This window comes from Ranitomeya imitator, chromosome 1, assembly GCF_032444005.1.
Source record: "Ranitomeya imitator isolate aRanImi1 chromosome 1, aRanImi1.pri, whole genome shotgun sequence".
Taxonomy (NCBI): Eukaryota; Metazoa; Chordata; class Amphibia; order Anura; family Dendrobatidae; genus Ranitomeya; species Ranitomeya imitator.
This window is the reverse complement of record NC_091282.1, coordinates 1,108,839,503-1,108,856,435: the sequence shown is the minus strand read 5'-3', so window position 1 is coordinate 1,108,856,435 and position 16,933 is coordinate 1,108,839,503. Positions and strand designations below refer to the sequence as shown.

At 41.4% G+C, this 16,933-nt stretch overlaps 1 protein-coding gene across 3 annotated transcripts in view; it reads left to right on the top strand.

Annotated features, from left to right (window-relative positions):
* The window catches only part of FAT1 (FAT atypical cadherin 1), a 244,376-nt gene that overhangs the window by 55,301 nt on the left and 172,142 nt on the right, over positions 1–16,933 (top strand). For all 3 annotated transcript variants that reach the window (XM_069744372.1, XM_069744371.1, XM_069744370.1), the window contains exon 3: positions 11,502–11,816. In XM_069744372.1, coding sequence (XP_069600473.1) covers positions 11,502–11,816 — 315 coding nt within the window. The remainder of the gene's footprint in view (positions 1–11,501; positions 11,817–16,933) is intronic.

Below are 16,933 nucleotides of genomic sequence, written 5' to 3'. Positions count from 1 at the left end.
CATGCATGGCTTATAAGTCTCCTCACTCTGGCATGCCAGGCTAGGCACTCTTAAAGAAAAAAAAAAAATTATTTGTGACTAGAATATGTCAGAAAGTTTTAAAGGGAACCTGTCACCCCCCCCCCCCCCCAGGCGTTTTTTAATTTAAAGAGCCAACTTGTGCAGCACTAAGGCTGCATTCTGTCTTAGGTGGCTCTTTTAGTTCTTGTTCCTGCCACTGCTGAAATAATCACTTTTATAATGTGCCCCTCATACCTGAATTTATCAGGGGGCATGTCTTTTTCCCCTTGACACAAACGCCTCCAAGCTGTCACTCAGGGCCACCGTGCGCCAGGCGCCGCCTCTATTTCCTTCATTAACGTCCCCGGCGCCTGTGCTGTAAGTTCGAAGGGCAACGCAAACTGCGCATGCCCGAAAAAAAAACAAAAAAAAAACGTACAGCGCAGGCGCCGGGGACGTTCAGGAATTAAATGGAGGTGGCGCACAGGGGCCCTGAGTGACGGCTGGGAGGCGTTTGTGTCAGGGGGGAAAAGACATGCCCCCCCCTGAAAAATTCAGGTATGAGGGGTACATTATAAGCGATTTATTTCAGCGTTTGTAGGGACCCCGAACTAAAAGAGCCGCCTTGACAGAATGCAGCATTAGTGCTGCACAAGGTGGCTCTTTTAGTTAAAAACGCCCCATCCCCCCGGGGGGGTGACAGGTTCCCTTTAATAAAAGCTTATTGTATCACTATGTGAGTATTGTATTGTAGTCTTTAGTTTTAGTCACGGAAAATTATACTAAATTATCTCCCATCTTCAACTTTTCTCATAAGATGGACAGATAGTGTGGGTGACATATGGACTATAACGGCCGGCCTTTGTTTTAGAGGTCGTAAGGGTCACTGCAGTCAAACCGCGACCATTCATATATACGATCTACTGTATATACCTGGATGAGTTTTGTCTTTAACCCCTTCCCCTATATAAGTAACTGTAATCTAAAATGTGTCTTATTGGATAAGAAATCCTACTGGATACCTTGCCCTGGGAGATTTTATAGTTTTCCTCCTCATAATCGTTACGTCAGGCATGCCTTCAGCACTTTACGGGGCATTTCTGGCATTTTCTGGCCATTATAGGGGCATCTGTGAATAATGCAGTTCTATCAGAGGCAGGTATGTTAGGCTACGTTCACATTTGCGTTGTGCGATGTTGCGTCGGCGACGCAACGCACAACGCAAACAAAAACGCACGCTAAAATGCATAGTTTTGCGATGCATGCGTCCTTTTTTGCCAAATTTTGGACGCAAAAAAATGCATCTTGCTGCGTCCTCTGCGCCCTAACGCTTGCGGCAAAAAAAACACATGCATCGCAAAACGCATGCAAACGCATGTCCATGCGCCCCCATGTTAAATATAGGGGCGCATGCGTCGCTGCGGCTGCGCCCGACGCAGCCCGGCAGAACGCAAATGTGAACGTAGCCTTACAGGCCTATCTGCAGGAAGCAAATCTCTGGCAGACAGACTGTTGTGAGGACATTTATGGCTCGTCCTGGAAACTTCATTTAGGAATGCAGGAGGACTGAAGAGATAAAACCGTACCTGTGATTACACCCCAAGCCATGTAAAGGCAGCTCTGACAGCTCTCATGCTCCAAAATAGGTTAAAACGATTTTTCATCCACATGTCAGTCTAAGGGTAAGTTCACTGTTTTTTTTTTTTAATGCCTTTTTTTGTGCAAATTTTCGGCTACGTTTTACAGTACCTGCTATGTCTGAGAACTCAGAAATCTCTCACACAGACATTGTGCTTTGCATGTTTTTTTGCACAATAGAGCATGTCACTTGTTTGTTTTTTTGTTTGTTTTTTTTTCAGCGTTTTTCAACCATTGACATGAATGGGTGGTGAAAAAAAAACGCTGAAAATCCACAGGGATCAAGTTTTGCAGTGTTTTTTTTTTTTTTTTTTTGTGCCAAAACCTGATTCTGTACATTAAGACTTTTTTTTTGCACCAAACAAGAGATCAAAAAGCTGAATAAAATGCCTAGTGTGAACCTGCCCTTATAGGTGCAAGGATTGTCCCCATTTTTGTTTTTTGTATCTTGTCATCTACTTTCTGAGTTCAAAGAACGGAAAGACCATATATATGTAGGTGTGCACATTGTGATCATATATACGGTATATTTATTTTATTAAAGAATATAAGCAAATGATGTCAATTCAATAATGGAAAGCAATTAAAAACTATTCCAATACACAATAATAATGTCCTCCCAATCATCAGTCCAATCAATAGATCTGTAGACCGATCCCCAATAATAGATACGTCTATGATACTGACATATTGCAGTATAAAATGAAAGAAATTTAGTTATAAAATACCAATGAACCCGGTAAACAATGCTTCAATCCACAAAACACTGCAAGGGCTTTGTTCACACAAGCGTATTTTTGGTTTGAGCGCTGTTCATGAAAAAAGCGGACAGCGCTCGCTCGGACCAAGGTTATTCAATAGTGCAGTGCAGATGAGCAATTTTTTTAAATTTTTTCCCAAAATCTGTATGTAAAAAATCTCATCATCTACTAGATTCTTCCATAAATCGGATGAGACCCATCCGTTCAAGCCTGTGGATGCACACAAAAAAATTGGACACAGTACAACATCCAATTTTTACGGATACATACCATGGGAGACTGTAAGGCTAGGTTCACATTGCGTTAATGGGTGTCCGCTAATGGAATCCGTTACATGGCGCAATTGTCGCAATTAACGCTATGTAACGGATCCGTTAGCGCACCCATTGACTGCAATGTGCTAGCGGATCGCTGACGCATGCCTTTTTTGGAATGCGTCAGCGATGTCCTGTTATTTTCGGACGGACCTCGAACGCTGCTTGGTCCGTTCTTCACTAGCGCAGATCGGGCATCTGTGCTAGCGGGATCGCCAGATTCAATCCCTTTTTGGACATTGCGTTAGCGCAATCCGTTAGCGTATCCGCTAAACAGATTGCAATGTGATCCTAGCCTAAGTGATTAATAGCTGCTGCTTTAAAAAAAAAAAAAAAAAAAAAACATTTTGCGCATGGATGACCAGTGAGGGAAAATTGTCCAACTTTCTGGATGAAAATCTGAACGATTTATTTTACGCTTGTGTTTATAGGGATTAGTAAACTCAAAAGATCCAAATAAAGTGCGTAGAATCAAATCGAGATCAGAATGCAAACGCGTATCTAAACACGACTCCTGATATGTTAGTTTATTATTAGGAGGAAACATTTTTAATAAGATTATAGAGACATCCTGGCATGGATTTTCAAAGTACGGTAAGTACGCTGGCCTCGTCAGGTCCAAGAGGTCTATTTAATGCGTTTATTTTGTAATGGGAAATCTGGTGACAGACCCGCTTTCAGGGGATTGAAATGACAATGACCATTTAAACCAGTTTGACATTTCCAAATGTTGTAGGTTCTGGATTGATGTCCTGTAATCACATTACAGGTAATAGGATAATTTGTGCAGTGTACCCCTGGATATAGTAAGAGTAGCGTTAATACCATGATTTTAGCTGCGTACCCCTGGGAGGTCAGCGCTGGAATGTTTGCTTTTCCCATTCATTTTTCTTAACGTATTGTTTCAGTAATATTTATTATTTTAGCCTCTTTATACTTTCCTATCTATTATATATACAGTTAATGTTACTACTCGCTTATGTTAGAAATTCCTTAATAATGGCCATTTTTCTCATAGAAATCAGGCAAATGCTCAGTTTATGTTTAATAGTCAATTGTTTGAACTCCTGGGAGTTGACAGGTTGTTAGAATTGATGGATGGCCTTTTTCCCTGATCGGCATTGTTAGATTTCTCACAAGGTGTTTCTGCATCACACACCAGGCAGGTTGTTGCAGGTTCCAGTTATTGTTAGATGATGACGACTTGATTTCCAGCCTAGAGCCATTCCAAGCATTACAACTATGTACAGGCAGAGCCCGGAAAGCCATAATTCATCTTGTTTAAGAGGGAATGAGAAGAAATCATGACTTGCAAGAACCTCGTAGAGAATGATTAACCCCAATTATTTAGCATTCCTATCTCGGGTGCTTCTATGGATTTACTTCACAGTAAAGCAAGAGACTATTTAGGACTTATTGTGAGAAGGGCAAAATCCCCCTAATTCACCCGACACCCTAGATATTCATGATGCATCAGAGCTTCAGTCAGAATTGTGATCGCATCTTGCGAACAATCCACCACTTTGTAGATAGAGCTTAGTCAAGTCTGTAAGAATGATTCTTTTAGTGAGAAGGGAGCAATAAAGGGGGTCATCTGTTATTGGAGAACCCCTTCTTCACAACTACATTGCCCACCATAAAATAAACAAAATATTATGTTCCGATCCGGTGCTATTTTTCCAATATTGGCAGTGCGTCTCCCAGCAGTAAAATGACATTAGACCGCTGCAGCCAATCAGCCCTTCTAATTGGTTGATGTCTTTTCAGTATTTCATCACAGCAGATATCTGCTCTGATGAAAAGGCTGCACATGGTCCGCGGCTTCTGATTGTCACTTGTAGGCAATGTCAGGTGTCTACCGGGAAACACAGCCCCGACACCGGAGAGATGGTGTGGAGTGGGAAAAAAAAGTCTGTAATCGAAAAAAAAGTAAACACGTTAAAAAAAAAATTGTTACATGGAAGTCGTTAGAGCATAATCTCTAAATATAGAAGAACCAGTTATTTTGAAAGGTTGTAAGATTAATTCTTTGAATGTAGGAGAATTCGAGACTTCAAGTTCAATGTGGTCATAGGATTTTGACAGAGATGTTCATGGCTTTTGCTGTTCAGGAGGTAATGAGAATAAGTTTGTAGAAGATCAAAGAAAATTTAAGAGAAGTGGGTTGTGAATAAGGACAGGGGGGCTGATAGTTTTCATTTCTCAGTCTTTGCTATAGCCTGGGGCACTGCTACACTTGGCCCAACTTGAGATTCTCATGAGTGATCACATTGAATTTTTCCAGACTATGCAGTAGGTTAGTATGATGTTGGATGTTGGCGGGTAATGTGGAGAATGGCATGTTGTCCACTATTGCTTTCAACAATCAAGAATAGAAAATGGGAGACACACACACATCTATATATATAATTGTCTAAGGGATACTTCCGTCTGTCTGCAACTTCTGTAACGGAAATCCCGGGTCGCTGATTGGTCTCACCAGCTGCCTGTCATGGCTGCCGCGACCAATCAGCGACGGGCACAGTCCAATTAGTCCCTCCCTACTCCCCTGCAGTCAGTGCCCGGCGCCCACATACTCCCCTCCGCTCACACAGGGTTAATGCCAGCGGTAACGGGCCACGGGTACCGCTCTCCGTTAACGCTGCTATTAACCCTGTGTGTCCCCTACTTTTTACTATTGATGCTGCCTATGCAGCATCAATTGTAAAAAGATGTAATGTTAAAAGTAATAAAAAAACAAAAAACCTGCTATGCTCACCTTCCGTAGTCCGACGATGCGCTCGCGGCTGCCGCCAGCTTCCGTTCCCAGAGATGCATTGCAAAATTACCCAGAAGACTTAGCGGTCGAGACCGCTAAGTCATCTGGGTAATTTCGCGATGCATCCTGGGAACAGAGGATGGCAGCAGCCGCACGCGCGTCGCCAGAGCTTCGCTGGATCCCGGCGGGTGACTATATAACTATTTTTTATTTTAATTCTTTTTTTTAACACAGATATGTGCCCACACTGCTATATACTACATGGGCAGTGTTATATATCGCGTGGGCTGCGTTATATATCGCGTGGGCTGCGTTATATACTGCGTGGGCTGTGTTATATACCGCATGGGCTGCGTTATATACCGCGTGGGCTGCGTTATATACCGCGTGGGCTGCGTTATATACCGCGTGGGCTGCGTTATATACCGCGTGGGCTGCGTTATATACCGCGTGGGCTGCGTTATATACCGCGTGGGCTGCGTTATATACCGCGTGGGCTGCGTTATATACCGCGTGGGCTGCGTTATATACTACGTGGCTGCTATGTACTACGTGGGCTGTATTATGTACTGCGTGGCCTGTGCTATATATTACGTGGCCAGTGTTATATACTGCATGGCCTGTGTTATATACTACGTGGCTGCTATATACTGCGTGGGCTGTGTTATATACTGCGTGGCCACTCTTATATATTGCGTGGCCTGTATTAACGGGTATTCTACAATATGTATGTATATAGCAGCCACATAGTATATTGCACAGGCCACGTATTTGTCTGCTATATACTACATGGCTCCTATATACTACGTTGCCTGTGGTATATACTATGTGGCTGCTACATACATACATACATACATACATACATACATACATACATACACACATACATACATATTCTAGAATACCCGATGCGTTAGAATCGGGTTACCATCTAGTAGGGTAATAATATATTAAAAGTCAAATTGGAGGGTTAGGCAGTTGCTTACCAGATTGGGTTGTGTGTGTGTCATAACTCCAGTAGATGTCCATAGATTATTCACCTGCTGCAGCCGCTTTTGCACACAACAGAGTATCTTCTTCTGCTTGTAGATTGAAAAGTAGTAGTAGACAGATGTCCTAGTAGATCGCGCTGCTGTGAAAAAAAGAGGAGACTCGCGTGTGGTAATATATCAAGTAGCATTTATTAACGCGTTTCAGGTTTCTCAAAACTACAAACTACATACAAAACTGTAGTTAGGTTTTTACAAACCTGAAACGCGTTAATAAAAGCTACTTGATATATTACCACAAGTGGATCTACTCTTTTTCTCACCGCAGCATGGTCTACCTGGACGTCAAACAATCAAGAATGGCATCTACATGGATCCAGTCAGCTGATAATGCCATCCAATTTCTTGGGATGATAAGATTCATTACCAGCTCAGTGGCTTACTGTGTTTTTTTTTTTTTAAACATATGTGAAAAAGAAAAGCAGATTTTTGAGGTGAAGGAGGAAAATCATCAGTAGCCTATTAGTGAACGCTGCGTACCATCATTTTCTTTTGCCATCCGCCATCCTCTGTTTAATCCTGCATGATTGGCATAAGCTGTATAAATGTGAACAGTTTATGCTACTTCTCCTAAACTTGGATATTCAGTAATTTACCGTTCTGCTTTTCTAATTCCTATAACTGAGTAGGGGCGCCTAGCCGAAAGAGCAGACATTCTGTCCCGTTTTTTTACGATATAAGCTGAGTGTGCAGCGTAGACCAGAGCTGTTCATTAGAGCAGACGTTCTATTTGTGAACCAGAAAGTTAGGATGAACAGTTTTAAAGGGCCAGCCATGAATGAAATGATATATGCGTATATGAATTGTGTATGGATCATCAATAAACTATTGATGTAGACTATGGGAGCCTCTTTGAATATCTCATCATTGTATATTCAGGAATGCTTTATTAAGCTTGCACTTTTTCTGTGCACCAATTATAGAACTATTATCCTAAAGTTCTGACACAGAGGCGGCAGGATGACCGGAATAAGCCACGCTATTAAAATAGGCATAAATGGGATGACAGTGGAAGCTGTCTGCTCTCTTCGAAAGGATTCCGTGGACTGGAAGTAACACGCTGAATCGAGAAGCGGCTTCAGTCGAGATTCTCTAATTGCATCATCTCTTCCCATTTATCCATGTAACATGCCTGCTGACCATTCTCTAGGCAGGAACAATCACTTCTCCTCTGAAAAATAGAGGCTGTTTCCTCCCCAAAATCTCCGTTGACATATTTCAGATAAAAGCTTTTACCATTTTGTCTTTAAATAAACACCTTTTGGCTCTCTGCTAAATGATCTGGTTGCAAGATTTGGGAAAATCTATCAGCCTAGACATGTTTTACAGTTGGGTAGCAGTGATCCAACAAAAGCCTCAGCTTTTTGTGAAAGTAGTTTAATTAGCTCAAATGAGAACATTGCGAGATGCTCCACTGCCCGATCTCCCCTATAAGCTGATGGGTAACAAAAAATACATCTAGAGAACTTTCTCCGAAGGGAAAGTAGGTAGTGGTTAATTTAATCTTGGCTCCTCTTAGAGCTTTGCAATCGGGACCATGCAGAGTTAAGGCTCCGCGAGGAGTATAGTGTTAGCAAGTTCAATCTGTTCCGATGAAACTAATGGGTTCATTTCGTCAACGCTGTTATTTCCTGACTTATAAGCGACACACAAGCCAAATCTGATCCTAACGATAAGCCAGACGCAACGTCACCGGCTTACAGTTCTCCAGCAGCAGATGTGACAGATCATTCACACATTTCTATTAATTACATAATAATTTCACCAAAAATGTTGCATTAAGCATAAAACAATATTCAGACAAACACTACAGCTCTTCTGTCTAATGATACTCTCCCAATTGTTCCGACACCAGATGTATAACCTCACATCTGCAGATCTTCTTTTCGTTTGGAATTATTGGGTAGTTTCATGTTTTTAGGGCAGGAGTGGAATGGAAAAGTGATACTGATCCTTCATAAGGCAGATCCATTCACCTTCATTATTAAACCCTAATTAAATTAGGAACAGTTGCTGCCGTGTCAAGGGGCGACCCCATCCAGACATTACCCCATAAATTCCCTATACATATTAAATAAATGCCAGTGAAACTTACTGGGATCCATCTGTTATGTATGGTGATTTCCCAACTGTCCCCTGGCAAATTATGTTGGGGGTCAAAAAGGATCAGATAGCTGGCATTTGATAGCTCGATCCTTTTGTTCAGCAGGGGTAAAAGATTCTGCTAGATATGTCTATAGGTCCATTTACACAGGCCCCTAAAGGACACTATATGACTGCCGATCAGCTGCTACTTGTCTGCTGATCTGTGGTTTAATAGCCTTTTTACATAGGCCAACCGTTCTTCAGATGCATACTGAATGATCTATTACAGTAGTCTATCATTGTTGTCGTCAGCACAGGTCCTGTTTACATAGGACAAAGTGCTGCCAAGAACAGTGATCTTTTGTGCAGCACCAAAGACGATTTCACACGACGAGCGAATTGTTCTGCTGGTTTGTCAGCCTGTTTAAACTGCAAGACTATCCTGAAGCAAACGTTCTTTGATGGTAATCTTGCAGTGTAATTGGAACTTAAAGGGAACGTATTAGTCAATTCATGTTGACCAATACAGTTCATGTTGATCATATTGTAGCTCAATATGTATTTCTCTAAAATGTGCCAGCATTTCCAATAAATCAGTTTGAAGAGTCAAAGAAGGACTATAGCAAGATTATTGACTAGTCCCCTTTTCCAGTGGTTGACAACCTGTGTATGCACACAAGCCAGCCGGGGAGCTACCAGACTAGTCAGTTCTCTCCCTCTAGTCCCTGGTCAGATCTCCAAACTATGCTTTCTCTAAGATGTTGGATTGTTTTAGGGAAAAACATATGTGGCTGCAGTTGTCCAGCCAGGCTCTGGTTCCTACAGCCCTAGTTTGGGCAGGATGAAAGGCTGACAGGTTCCCTTTTAAACTTATCTCATTGAGAACACAGGCGAGCTCAGCCAAGTTTTTCTGTATATGGGGGAGTTTGGAGAGAAAGTTGTCGGCCAAACGCTAGTTTTTACGACCTCTATTTAAAGTGTAATGGACTAATCCAGTCACAGCATATTGATTATGATACCACTTCCTGAGAAATGATATTTCTCAAGACAAAAGAAGTGAATACAATTGTCTATAAAATATGTATCTTTATTAAGTAAATAATTTGCATAAATAGGATACAAAGGTGCCAAAAGGGACTCAGAAAAAAACTGGTTGTTACAAATATAATGCATATACATATTAATATTAAGGCAAACAAGTGTCAGCCATATGATAGATGATCACTAGTTACTAGTAGCTAACTCAATCAATCAATCAATCAATCAATCAATCAATAATCTACTTCCATTGGTCCATTGGTGTGTATATATAGATATTACCATACCTTTTATGAGTAAGGTCTGTAGTATCCGCAATATATACATCCCTCCACCCCGACACGCGTTTCACCCTGCTTCTTCTGTTCTCAGTAGGGGTGCAAGGATGTTGAAACCTCACTGCCCTGATTATGATGAATTCTTCTTAGGACAACCCTTTTAAGGTAGATTTAAATGGGTAGACTTCTGGCCATAGCTTTGATTGATCATATCACAAGTTGATCAGTGCTAATTTAAGACACTTTAACACATGTAAAATTGTCTTTCCCTTAAACCATCCCTTTTATGACCCCATACATTTCGACTCCTACGTTATTGAGACTGTTGGAGGAGACAATAAATAGTCATGGTCAGTGAACAGTGGGAGTGGATCTTAACATACAGCGCTACCAGAATCATCTATAGGATTACTGGCATGACATGAATTCACAGGTGCTACTAGGGGGTTTTGAGATTCTGTGGGACACAGTGAAATCTGTGTTCTTGAAAACGCCAAATAATTTCTTGATGTATATCTTTCATCGTGTATGCATTATGTTGCCATTTCCAGTAAATTTGAATGTCAGTGAGTAGAGCTAAAATTTGGGCTCTATATCAAAGAGGTCCATACTTGGCTGACTTTCCGCTAGTATAGCTATATGACTGCTACAATTACTGGAGCATTTGTGGAAAGTCTTTGTATCATCACGCAAATTTGTTTTGGTCTATTTCCCTTGGTGATATTTTCCAGACCTGATTGTAGCCAGTACATAAAACAACACGGATCTGTGTTGTATCAGGAGGTTCAACATAAACCGCTCCACATATGACTGTATAGCCGAGCATCCCGGGGGAAGAACAGTGGCCTGGCAATTATATCATAGTCCAGGCCATACTTTTATTAAAAGCACTTGGAGACAGAACCCTGCAGACATGATGTTGCCAATGTGTTGCCGTTGTGTGCCAGAGCTCATGCCTGTCAGATAAATCCTTGTAATTCATTATTGAATAGGACTGTGGCCTAGTCCAAGCCGTGGAGAAACTCCCCTGTATGTTATGTAGTATACAAGGCCCTGAATCGTATAAAGACTTGATTGTTTCTCGTGAAGAATTCATATTATGTAGGGTTTTTTTTTTATTTCGCATCTTGGATTTGTTGGAATCCTAATGAACTTTTTTTTTTTCTTTTTCCTGGCGAAGCACCGTAAGATTGGCTCACTCTATACAGTGTGAACTTTCGAACTCTTAGCACAGATATTCATAAGCATTCACTTTATTCCGTTCTCTTACTTAAAGTCCCATTTGGTCTTGTTCCAAAAGTTCTTGAAATATCTAAAATATATGACAGCATTTTAAAAGTATCAACCATAATGATAATCCATAATGCTCTAGTTTTTAAGCAACACCCCAAATATCAGAGATGAGTCACTTCCCCTCCCAGGTCTCTTAATATGTTTTCATTAGCATCGCTTTATTGCCGCATTGATGGATTATACTTTGTACTTTATATGTGTTTAGTGCAATTAGAAATTGAAAGATACTTAACCTTAAGTGCTGAAATTTCCATTAACCATGCACTCTATCTTTTTTTAATATTCAGGTATTATACGGACTGCGGATAATCTTGACCGTGAAACGACTTCTCATTACTGGCTGACTGTTTATGCCACCGATCGCGGTGTTGTTCCCCTCTCATCATTTATTGAGATCTACATTGAAATTGAAGATGTCAATGATAATGCACCACAAACCTCGGAACCTGTGTATTACCCAGAGGTCATGGAGAACTCGCCGAAGGATTTATCCGTTGTGCAGATTGTTGCTTTTGATCCTGACTCCAGTTCTAGTGACAAGTTGACTTATAAGATTTCAAGTGGTAACCCACAGGGATTTTTTGTAATCAGTCCAAAGACAGGTATGTGAAATCCATTTTTTCTTCCCATCAAATCCACTAAAATCTATGGTTACAAGACTGTAAAAGGACAGAATAGGCAATCTAAAAATTTTTTTAATAAAAATAATCTAAATTTGAACCTTCAAGCAACCACCAAAGGCTGTCATTAGAAGAAGGTGTGAAAATGTGGAAGCAGGAGACATTCTAATGAGTTGTTACATACTCATTTCTTTTCGGGGGAGATAGTAAGAGGGGTAATACCATGTACAGACTTTACGCTCAGCAGCGTTCATCTAAGTGGTCACTGTAGAGTAGGCAATTATCTTAAGAAAGTATTGAATTTAAATGCTCTCCTATGTGTGAATAAGTGGGTTTTTAAAAAAAATTCTGAGAACATCTCTAGGGCTAGCGCATATGACTGTAAAAACCCAACGAGTGCTGTCTGTCATTTTGCTGAGTGGCACTTGTCACCGTGTTATTACATGGGGGGCCCTGCACATGTCTGATTTTTTTGTTTTTTTTTTTTGTTCCTCAGACCTAGTTGGTCGGAGGAGAAACCTCAGCATTGACGATTTGCCGTAGAGAATCGGATCCTGCTCGCCCATTCAACTGTTTGGGTCTGTGGAAAAATTCAAACTAAACGTCCGAGTGTGGTCCAATTTTCACGGACTGACGAAATAGAGAAGTTGGAGAAACCTTTTTTTTTTCTCCACCTCCTCCAAGATGATCACATAACGCTCTGATCACGCTCTGATCGGAGTTGGATCAGAGTGTGATTAGCATAATCAGAGCAATTTTTCTCAGATGAGCCAAAAACTGTTGTGTGACCCTCACTCACTGTACCTCTCCTAACTGAACAAACTAGCATCTCTAAACGTCTAATGTCAGATTGAGCAGAAGGAAGAAGAGGAACTGCACAACCTGTAGGACAATTGGTACCATTGGTGTTTCTTAATTTCAGTGGAAACATGGAAAAAGCAAATAAGACAGACGTTTATACCAGTCTCCAACATTGCGTCTGTAATACACATTAGACACGTGATATGATGGAATTTTACCAATGTGTTCTAACCAATGGGATTCCATCCAGCCACATTGTGTGCAGCTGCAGAGGAGCATTAGACAGGTAGTCTCGCTGCATGGTGGCATCGCTTCCTGCCCTGTGCCAGCAATGATGATGATGCTGAGGCTACAGCTACACCGCTCCACCATATGGCCTATGTGTGTGAATATATATCTATTCTCATTTTATACTGGTAAAACTTTTGGCCAAATAGAAAGTAACAAGACCTGGAACAACTTCCATCACTTTTTTTCTTAAATTGTTATTGGTCTTGTTGGAATATGTCATAAGAATCAATTCCCCTCTGATGTAATGTAATAATTTGAGAAGTACAGAACCCCATACTTGACTTTTTGAAATACATTTTAGGCTACGTTCACATTTGCGTTGTTGGGCGCAGCATCGTCGACGCATACCGACGCATGCGTCATGCGCCCCCATCTTTAACATGGGGGGCGCATGGACATGCGCCGGTATGCGTTGTATTGCGTTTTACGACGCATGCGTAAATTTGACGCACCAGACAGGGCGCGGAAGACGCTACTTGTAGCGTTTTCCCTGCGCCAAAATTCAAGAACATTACTAGTTTATGGCAACGCATGCGTCCAAAAACGCAGCGTTGTGCTTTGCGCCCAACAATGCAAATGTGAACGTTACCTTATAAGTAGTCAGTACATTTTCACTTAATAAAGAAAAAATGAAACAAATATTTTCTGCTCTCCGCTATTAATCGGGAAGGGACTTATGATTCCAAGTCCTAATATAAACTCTGAACCAGCTCGGTTTCTCCCACCATCAGTGTCACAAACCGTTTATTGAGCCGTTATTCACGTTTGTGCCAAAGGAGCATTTAGGCAATGTTCGGTAAACTATCACATCCCCTGTACAAACAAATGCTGGTGATTTATCTTCCTTACAGATATATTCAGTGCTCCACTCGGGGACCTTTTACACAGGTAGATAAATTGCCGTGGAGGAACCTTGATCCTACATCTAGCCAGTGTAGGATGTATATTCTCCCCATAATTGTGTGATTTTACTCCACATTACTTCTCCACTACATGGAGAATGAATACTACATGCCGGTTTCTGAGGTCCTCCAGTTTGTGAGTTTAGCCTTACAGGGTGGAGTTGTCTTGACCTTTTATCCCTTTCCCAGATATTCCAGCTTCAGGGGAACATGGATGAGATACTAACAGCAATATTAATGTTTGAGCAAATTACTTGAGGATTAGCTGTCTTTTCCTTTGACCTCCGTAATGGCATCTAATTAGTGAATATTACTGAGAATATGGTCTGATTGTGACACCGCATAAGACTGTGCTGTACAGATAAGGGCCCAATAACTGCAGTCTTCAGGAGAAAATATGCAGCAATTACCTGCTAATGGGGTTACCGCATTAATCCACTGAGCTCATGGAGACGAAGCTATTTGTACAGGACTTTGCTCTTTGCCCTTTGTCCGAATGTTAAGTTTCAATTACACAAGATAGATTTGCTATTAGATCTTTTTATGTTTCATTGCATTTTTTCGCTCGTTTTGGAGATGCTGTTCACATTACAATGGGTAACTGTGGTCCAGCAGGTCCCCGAGAGGACGACTGAAGTGTAAAATACTCCAGAACAATCATCGGCCGGGTTGTGAAATCCTGTTCGATGAAAACATGAATATAAAGGTCACCTGTGTCATTTCCATGCAGCGGGATATGGGCAAAATATCAGCGTATATCTTTTGCAAAGAAAGTCTCTTGTAAGAGCTGAAGTTTTTTCATTTTTCCTGTCCATCTTCAGAGGACATTTCCTGCTGTCATCTCCATTCACAGATTCTCCAGCTTTAGGTTAACAGCAAGCACCGCGTCCTTTAAAACTGTACAGGAGTAGTAAAACACGGCTACTTGAGAAACAGCGCCACACTTCTCTGTAGGCTGTGTCTAGTATTGCAAGTCTGCTCTATTACGGTATAGTCAGGCACAGCGGTTCTGCTGCCTATTTTTCTGCACCAAAAACAAGTGTTAGGAAAAATGTGCGTTTTTGTAGTGTTTTCATTTGAGTTTTTGTCATTCATTTGAATTGGTGAAAAAAATGCTGAAAGACTTGATATGCTGCCGATTAAAAAATAATGCCCAGTAGCTCAAGAAATGCAAGGAATAAAATGCAGCAAGTGAATGAGATTTTAGAACTGTAAAATGCAGCTGAAGACACCATGTGTGACTATACCCTGAAAGCGGTATTCTGATATCCAAGATCCTATCCCAGTATGTAGTAGGTGTATTAATAATTCTTCCAATTAGAAATGTAATATAGTTCTCCTGATTCGCTATGTTGCTTACTCCATGTGCAGGGCAGTGCAGTAGTGGTCATATCCATGGTTATGACCACTCATATAGTGACAGTTAGGCCGGGGTCACACTTGTGAGAAACTCGCACCTCAATACCCGGCACTGCCGCCGGCACTCGGGACCGGAGTATGCGGCTGTGTGTATTTCTATGCATCTGAACGCTCCGGTCCCGAGTGCCGGCGGCAGTGCCAGGTATTGATGCGAGAGACTTGTGCGAGTTTCTCGCAAGTGTGACCCTGACCTTAAAGAAGTTATTTACTACTTGGACAATCCTTGTCATACCTCACGCTTCGACCCCCCCCCCCTAAAATATACATAACCTAATACTCCCCTCCCGTGCTGGTGCTGTTCCAGTGATGTAAGCACTTGTTCTCCCCGGGGCGGTTATTGTGACGCATTAGTCTGGAGCCCCATCAGCGCTGGTGTCACTGTCACCACCTTTTTGTCGAATTGAACATAAAGAGGAAGTCGGAGATCAGTGCTGGCGATACTGTCCCTTCCTCTTCATGTTCAATTTGACAAAAGGCAGGGACAGTAATGCCAGCACTGACTGGGTGCCGGGGTCTCATGTCACAACAATCGCACGAGAGCCTTGGGAGAGTGAGTGCCGACACCGCTGGAACTGTACCGGCACTGGAGGGGAGTCCAAGCTTTTTTTAATTTATTGGGGCCAAACATTTAGATCAAGAATGAGTTGTCCTAGTAGTGGACAGCCCCACGATTAGTTGTTGACCATGGAAACCTAAGCTACTGCAATACCCTTCACATTGGGTAAATGACATAGTGAATCAGGAGAACTCTAATACATTTCTGATTGGAAATATTTGCTATGTTGTTAGTATTATTCTACCTACTACACATTGGGAGAAGCTTTGTAATTTCTTTCTTTCTTTATTCATACCAGAAAAATACTGATGACCACACTGATGGTAAAAATGGACACCCGGTTGACACACAGGTGACACGGATAACACCGGTACCTGTTTTTCACAAACACATTTCATACAGACGTGTGACGGAGGCCTCAGGTCTCTGATAAGGATACTGGTATTTCACATTTTTGGTACTGGCCATATGATAAGACCTCACACAGATCTAGCTCTAGTTGGGGGCTTTTATTAGGAACCTGCTGCTTAAATTCTGTTCTAGAAACCAATGTCCTGTTTTGATTTGACTGACTATATTGAATAAGTAGATTGTATTAGGCAATTGTTATGTAAGCAATTGTCTATATACTGAGCATAACTGCACTATTATTTAGAACCGCATTTCAGAAGTACAAAACCACAAGTCTCACTAAGCCCTACCTCAATTTTCCAAACCCATATTTAATAGAAACCATTTCCACATTCCTTAATCCCCCTCCCTTCTGAGCTACGATAACTAAGACAATTCCCAGACTTTATGCTACGTGAAATGCCGGTTCCTCCCTAGGAAAGCATCGCCCGCTTTTATGTTAAGGCATACTGTCATAAAATAATTTTCTTTCTCACTCGGGCAGATAAAAATCAGATTCATTTGCTTGGCTAATTTGACTTGTAGAATGCAAGCTGGCGAGGCTTTAATGAAATAATTTTCTTTAATTTCCGTCGATAATCCTAAGTAGTTGCTTTAGTCCCAGCGATAAAAACAAAACGGGAAAATACTTGGACGGCAATAAACACTTTACTCTCTTTGCTGCTTCATGAACATTACACATTCTTTCCAGACCTGTAGTTTCCCATTCCTGGCACCTC